This window comes from Solanum tuberosum, unplaced genomic scaffold, assembly GCF_000226075.1.
Source record: "Solanum tuberosum cultivar DM 1-3 516 R44 unplaced genomic scaffold, SolTub_3.0 scf00144, whole genome shotgun sequence".
In the NCBI taxonomy this organism is placed as follows: Eukaryota; Viridiplantae; Streptophyta; class Magnoliopsida; order Solanales; family Solanaceae; genus Solanum; species Solanum tuberosum.
The window spans coordinates 109,527-117,722 of NW_006239074.1; the positions used below are offsets into that span (position 1 = coordinate 109,527).

Genomic DNA, 8,196 nt, shown 5'->3' on the forward strand with positions numbered 1-8,196 from the left:
CTATTAGACAACATGGTATTCGTAAGAAAAGGTCAGTCTTTGGCATGCATCAGAGATTACTTTATTTTTGCATAATATATGTTGTGTTCACATGAGTGGTATATTCAAGAAGTTGGTTCGCCGGTCAAAGGGAAGAACAACATAGAGCTTCTGTAGTGAGACAATATCCAATTCCAAAAGATTTTCATCCATTAATTGATCAGAGTTAGAAGTTTTGTGAGTGTTCAATAATGCTCAATAACTAGAAAGTTCTCATTAATTGAGATGAAAGTGCACCACACGCTGATGTGATCTTCAAGACTATAAAGTATATTAAGGCATAACAAGATGTCATTAAGAAGGCACCTATCTTACGAGAAAAGAGTATAATTTTTTATTCAATATGCTAGTGGTACAAGAGAAAAGCCAATCCACTAAGGAAAAGGCACAGAGAGCATATTACACGCAGATATAGCAAGAGAGGCAAGAAAATTGTACATATTGCTTTTGATTCCATATTGTCTTCTCAAATTAACTCTTGACAGGTTACTCATCTCCCATAGCTAATTCCAAGGCATAGTCATCTCTCTCCTGCAACAGGGAAAGAAAAGTTAACCTTTAGGAACTTGACTTGATTATTATCCTTCCTTACATCATCAGTATCCCCTCTCCAACTTCTTTTCTAAATTAATAGGAGATTACAGGAACATAAGACTTACAATAGGTCCTCGAGCAAAATATCTCCCAAATTGAAGCCAATATACCTGAATATATCATGCTGTCAGGTTTCCGAGGTGGCATACTAGATCAAAACTACAAGACTGTTCATTTAGATAAAAGTTCATAAGGGAGTTCCGAAAATTGCTTTCAGTAACTTTTCTGTAAACCCCACCCTTTCATCTAACAAATTATAAGCAAAGCTTCATTTTCCACTTATTAAGAAAATACTGCAGGTAATTCATTAGCTACATTTTCTTTAAAGTTCAATGAGGAAATATAAATTACATCTGGTACTTGGAATACAATACTCACAACTTCAGTGCTCCACATAAAATAAAGCAGTTGGAAAGGTTATTATAATAATTGAAATATGAAAAGTTTGATGCAAGCTCACCTGAACATCACATCTCTCAAAGAAATTATGTGAAGCAACACACTATTAAAGAAACTGAAAGGCCAAAGAACAAGCATGTCTCTGCCTTTTTCCTAACCCTATTGGAACTCTATATTTTACTGGTTTCTTGTCCTGTAGGACCAGAGTCACAAACATGTTTCTGCTTCTTGACTAGTCCTCTAAGAGGACTATTTTTTGTCTTTCTGACCATTCAGAAGAAGAAGAATTATATTATCCTGTGGCCTATTTTTTGCCATTTGCTCATCATGGCATCAGCTTAGTTTAAGCAATTAATTAGTATAAACATATAAATATATCATAAGAAGTATAAAAATTGGAAGTCATTTCCTCCGCAACTCTTATGTATTACCATTTCCCTGGTCAAATTCTGTGTTTCGTAACTAGCTATCTACCATATTTATTGTGCATAAATTGGGGTATAGATTTGAGGCCAGGCTCGATTGACCGATGCACAGGTTGAGCAGGAATGTCATGAGATGAAACCAAAACAACTCAAAAGGGATTTTCTTTTTAAAAAAGACCTATTGTTTAGGCTAAAAGGGCCAGGCATTTCATTAACTCCATTTTAACCAATCTCTTTCCAAATACAGCAGCACTTTCTCTATTTATGTTTGCATGCTGTGTATTGAGAAACCTTTCACTTCATTTTCTTTTTTGAGGAATCTTCTTAATCAAAGGAACCATGTACGTCCTGGTTCCACGAAAGCAAGGATAATTGTCTATAATAGAAAATGAGAAAGAAGTTTAGAAAAGTAAAGAATGTACATTACACATAATGTCTTTGTGGTAGTGTGTGAGCTGCATGGATATGGCAATATTATTTTTTTTGAGAAAAGGGTAACTTTGTATTCATAGAAAAAAATCATCATCCAAGAAATGATGAATTGGAAACTTACATCCCATAGTGTGATGGGCCCACCCCATACAGTTAATCAGATTACAAGTTTCCTAAGAACTCAACTACTTCTACCACCTCCGGCACCAAATCTTGTTTACACCAAAAAAATAGAAGACTATAATACAGTTTGTTTTAATCCACTGACAAGTAATTTTCTGTCCTTCAAAGCACCTAGTGAAGGGTGTGATGTTGTAAAGACAAACATATTAAGAAAATTGGGACATATCAGTAAGTATCCAAAGATTGTCATCAAATATTGATACCTAACACAAGTATGATACTAGTATGCGGCCACATATTTCATACCCATGCTTCATAGCCCAAACTAAACCCATGAAAAGTGGGTGTCAAGTAGACCAAATAGTTTGCAAACCGCTAGCATTTGATTCACCACCAAGTTCATGATTATTTAGATGGTGATGGGTGGTTAAGTAGCCGCGATCTTTATTGCCACCCAAAGTCAAACTTTTGCAATTCAAAGTTGTTACTTACCTCATCTTCATCCTGTGTTTCAACTTCAAGGTCCGATGACGGAAATCCCACACAAAGAAGTGCATAACCCTATAAATTAAAACACACTCGGTTAATCAAGGTGAAAAATAACATAGAATAGAATAAGAAAGGATAAAATAAAGATCATCACTTCACTTATATCTAGTATTCAAGATACAGGGAAAAAAATAGTTTTTTTACATATCAGTAAGGAGGACCTCTGTGAACACTTTGTGTCCTCATCTTTTGACCTTAACTAATTGGTATAAATCATCGTGATCTGAGCCTATACTCTGGCTCATAGGATTTAACAGAGTATGCCTCCCATCAGATCTCAAAAACGTCTAAAGAAAGAAGGATCAAGGATAAGATCAGTTATTTAGTCGAGACAATAGGAGATGAGCATGGAAACTACAGTAATGCTCCAAATCATGGCCAAAGACTTGCAAAAGTGGCATTATTAACAAACTGATGAAACAATTTGTGAATTTTCTTGTCATTATCACTTATACATAGCTGTTTGCATTAGCTGATTAAAAGTAGCTGGTAAGAATCAAGTGTCGAGAAACACTTTTAAGTTCTATAGTTGATTTTATACCTGAGAAGTGACGAGTTCGGATAAAAGTATTGAACTGTTAACAAACATTGGTGTTTGGTAAATAAGCAATTTTTCTATTAAAATGATTGAAATGTCCTAAAAAATATTTATAAAAAGTAATACTTAAAAATATTTGCACATGAAAAGGACGAATGGAAAAATTGTAATTTAGATGGGGCTGGGGATTTTGTTTTGAGAAGGGTGTTTGGGGAAGCACGAAAAAAAAATTAAGAATAAAATAGTAAAACACTTGGTCAAATCGAAAGTGCTTAAAAGCTGAAAAACATAATTGATGGCTTTGGCTAATTTTAGCGTATAAGCACTTTTGGTGTTTGATGCGTCGATAAGACAAAAAGTGCTTATAAGCTTATCCAAACACCCTCATAGTCGCTAGCTTGAGATGGAAGTTCATAAATTCCATCTTCCAAGATCTTTTAGAACAACATATCGTGATTGTTTTGTGGACAATAACATGCAAACTTCGTTTGCATGCTTCATCAGTTTCAAGACCAAATCCCCCAGTCACATCACATATATGATGTGCATAGGAATTCATAACATTCCAAAACCTTTTGGAACAACTTCTCAACATTGTTTTGTGGACAAATAAAAAGCAGACGAGGTTTGCAAGTTTCATCAGTCTGAGACCAAGAAATCCCTGGTCACGTCATATATATGATTTATCATTTTTGTTAATTTATCACATATATGAGCATAAAAAGAAGAAAATCACATTAAGAGGTCTAAAAAAGGAGAAACAATTAAAGCTCCCACAAGTCAATAGTCTAAAAATAAAGGCCAATAAGGATTGCATCTACAGAAACACTACATGACTTAAAATACCTTGGACTTCAACTCTGCAGATATCCCTAATGCCTCGGGTTGTCTAAGTTCCCCAGATTTAACACGAACAGCACAGCTTGTGCAACATCCTTCAACATAGTGGATTGTTAAATTAGAGAAATGTAATAAAACAGAGCCTTCATATGGAGAAAATCTGATGAAAAAGTTAATGGTGAAAAGTTAAAGAAAAACAACCAAAGCCGAATATGTTCAACCCTAGATCAAAAAGAAGGTTCATTTGTTAGAAATAAAGAAAGAGAACCTTAAGGTTAAAACAAACAACAAAGGAAGTGCATTGTGCTCCTTAGTGAAAATTAAGGCCTCTCCTTATCTTGAAGTTCTTAGAGAGAGATGACAGCTTCATTAATATGTTAAAGTGTGCAAAACCCATGATATATACCAGTAAAAAAGTGGTGGAATATATAATCCTACAATATCTTTCAAAGTGTGGATATAGAAGACTTGATCCATCTTCTCTACGTAATCTTTAATGAGCTGAAATTGTTCCACATATTCCTCAATGGATTGAACTTTCTCTACTTTATTGGACATAATTCTCAATGAACTGAAATTACTCCACCTTGTTCAAAGAAGCTCCAATTGGCTGAATTATTTAAATGTTCTCCACAAAACTTTCCATGTTAAATTGCCACAATTCGAAATTGCGGCAATGTTAATATTTTTCAACACGGAGGTTTATTACTACTGTTAGATGTTAGAACTGAACTTGGGTTAAGACACAAAGATTCATAAGGTTCAATCACTAGCTATAGGTCCCCGATGAAAAGCGAGCAATTCACTAGATCAGATACTGTACAAAGAGAAAGAATATTCAAATAACACTCCTAATAAACCTGGAAATAAAATCACAATACCCTGAATAAGGTCCATAAAGTGATTTCGAAACACTACTGAAATTTCTGTTGCAAAACTCTAACTTTGAATGACTACAATTTCAGTGGACGCAACACACAAAGAAAGAAACCTCAGACATTAAAATGAAACTTCAGACCCAAGAGAAGGAGGATTGTGACCAAATATTGTAAGCAAAGGTCACTAGCGCCTTCTCCTTCATTTCAAAAGTGGCCTAAATCACTAAGCTAACAGTGCGAAAATGGTCCCATCCCATCATGTGACATGAAATAGGTAGCTTTGGGTTTGTATCATTGTATGCCTTAGATAAATTTAAATTTTATTTTTTGGGGGGTGGGGAGAGTGACAGTGGGTTTACAACACTAAAAAATGTCTAGGAGCCTCCACTTTTTTCTTTAAGTTTCTCTTATAAAAGCCCCAGTTCTGTGATAAACTATGCCTTCAAAATTCAACTTTTGGAATTACGGCTTGCACCTATAAACAGTTGTTGCTAACACGTAACACCTATACTTTTCTTAAGGAATCATCTCTTTATTGAAAAGTTCAAGAAATAATTATAGAATATATCTTCTAAAGAACCACTGGAAGAAATTTAAGTAAGGAGATGGAAGGGAAGAGTATGGAGTATAGTTAGATGAATGATCAAGCTTTTACTTTTGACTACCTTCTCTTGAGTCTTGACTCCTCCTAACTTACTTGTAGATTTTAGTCAGACCATTGGAAAAGCTCTGATGCTCTATTTCAAGATTCTTAGTACTCTTTAGTCTTTCTAGTCTTTGTTGCATAAGTAGTTGTACAGCATAATAGATAGGGTAAGTTCCTTTTTTGCTGCATGATCAAAGGGATGGGAAATAAAATTGCAGAATCATTTTGCTGATGAAATGTAGCAGGAGGTGGACACTGAGATAGAGTGGAAACAGGGTTGTGGAGTGGGGCAGGAAGCTGGTTTAATTCATGCAACTGCTCTTCAATGTTATCTTCCAGTAAAAAAGCTTGTGTAATTTCCTTAGCTTTTTACTATTCAAGGGAGTATAGCATGACACAAGAAAATATAGAGGTTAATATGCCATTAGCAGATTTTATTTTATATTGGACAGGGGTCGTTAGGAGCATGGATTAAGGAGTAAAATGCAATATGCTTCAAAATATTTCCCCATTTCAAATCTCTAAGATGCTAAAGTGCAAAAATATTGTCCAGTTCTCCTTGTGTTGTCACGACTAATTTCAAAATGGTCACACATTTGAGATGAATGTTCAATTTGACATCACTTCTTTGCCAAGATTCTGGATTTCAAAATAGTAACAATTTCACACTTCCAAAAAAGAAGTCTCATTAATCCAGTTAGATCACGCAAGAGCAGCTTAAAATGTAAGAACAAATAGACAAACATATAAATAAGAAAAACAAAAGTTTGGTTATCTAATGTATATGAATCAATACCATGCCTGCAAGCGAAGGGTAGCGTAATGTTCTGAGCCTCTGCTGTATGAAGTATATATTGGTCCTGCATCCAAAATCAACTCTTTATAAACTTGTCAATATACAGATACTAATAATTAACGGAAGTGGCTGCATCACCAAAGCAATAAGTGCACAACTAGTGTCCTCAACATCAACTTTATCAGTTAGCCATGCCTAATTTAATTGTATAAATACATCAGTTTTTTACTTAATCATAGTACAATTTAACATGATTGTACATTTACAAACACATATTAAAACAGAAATTTAGCAGAAGTGGAAAATCAATCAGGAATTAATACCTCGGGAACGAGGAATTCGTGAACGACGCCACGTTGGCGGTCAAGAACAGTGACTTTGTGAGTAGGAACTGAGGGAGAATAGCTGCTACCGTTTTGGCCTGAGATGGCGACAGCGACGGGAGTTTGAACCTTCGGTGAAGTTTTCCAGCGGCATTTGACGGAATTCAAAGGGAAGTTGACGGAATTGAGAGAAGATAGTCGCCGGACAAGAGGAGGTTTCCGGTGAAGGGAAGTGCAAGCGCTACAAGGAGATTGAAGATCCATTGAGCGAGAACTGTTCTGTTGTTTGTGTTTCAGGGTACAACTGGATAATGCTACAAGTCGTTAACTAATACTCTGTTTGGATGGTTTACAAATAGTGTAAACATTGTATTTCAGGGTACAACTGGATAATGGCACCCTGTGGCAATTTTTTGTCATACGTGATGCTTTATGTGTATTATGTCACGTAGGATACATGTGTCTACTTGTTCAATTTTATACAAGTTTAAGTGTTTACTTGTGGACCTTCAAAAAAAAAAAAGTATCACATGACAACACTAAAAACTAATTTTTTTTTATTTTAAAAATTAAATTTAAAAATAAATTGCAAAGCTTTATATATATTAAAAAAAAAAAAAAAAAGCCACATGACAATGTTATACACAACTGCACATTTCAAGTTGTTAATGCGGTAAATTTTTAAAACTACACTACTTTCCCAATAAAAGTATAAAACAATGTTACAATTATTTTCTAGATAAAAAAATAATATTTACGATAATTTAATATATAATAATCATATAACTATTTTTAAATAGAATACTTAATAATAATAATAATTATCTGCTTTTTAAAGTCTTTTATAAAATTATTTAAATATTTAAATTTTGAATAAAGGATATTTTAGAGCAGTTGCATAAGAAAAGTTATTTTACATTCATTAAAAAATAAAAATAGACAACACAATGATCAAACTCAAGATTTAAATGTTCAAATTCATTGCAGAGAAAGAGGCAGAGCCCAAAAAAAAAGTAAACCACCTTTTAGACCAAGAAAAGGTAAATAAAATGGATAAATATTAAATTATCATTCATTTCATTTGATTATTTTTTTCTGACCTTTTTTTGGAAGAAAAGAATGTCAAACAAAATAATTTTGATGGATCTCCACTTCTTCAAAAGATGAATAGTGAGGGAATATATATATATATATCAACTTTTAACCATTAAAATCTCTTATCATTAATTATTGTAAATCATTAGATTTTGTTGATTTTTTCTTCTTTTTTTAATAATATTTAATGATTTAATTTTTTTCACAGGATGATTGCCGTATGAATTCGCTGAATTTGATTTTTTCTTTTTCTTTTTTAGATATTGTTAAAGTTATTTACATATATTTAAAGTATAGCATTAGTTTGGTCATAAATATCTTATAGAATTATTACTCATTCTGTTGTAGATGTCATTGATGTTATTAGGTAAAGGCGTAATACTAAAAAAAATTATTGACCAGAAATTCATCAACAAGCCAACCAAATGTATTTTTTATTATGTTTTATTCATCTTATAATGTGGTAAAAATCGCATGCTTTTTAATATTTTTAATTTAATAATAATTGGATATATCAAT

At 33.2% G+C, this 8,196-nt stretch overlaps 1 protein-coding gene across 1 annotated transcript; it reads right to left on the minus strand.

Moving 5' to 3' along the window:
• Positions 1-288: 288 nt before the first annotated feature.
• On the minus strand, positions 289-6,929 carry LOC102594244 (ferredoxin-2). Its single transcript, XM_006352785.2, has 6 exons — positions 6,583-6,929; positions 6,260-6,323; positions 3,946-4,034; positions 2,505-2,573; positions 699-743; positions 289-570 (listed from the first exon to the last, which is right to left on the minus strand). The coding sequence occupies exons 1-6, from the start codon at positions 6,844-6,846 to the stop codon at positions 526-528; spliced, it is 576 nt and encodes a 191-aa protein (XP_006352847.1). The 5' UTR covers positions 6,847-6,929; the 3' UTR covers positions 289-525.
• Positions 6,930-8,196: the final 1,267 nt, after the last annotated feature.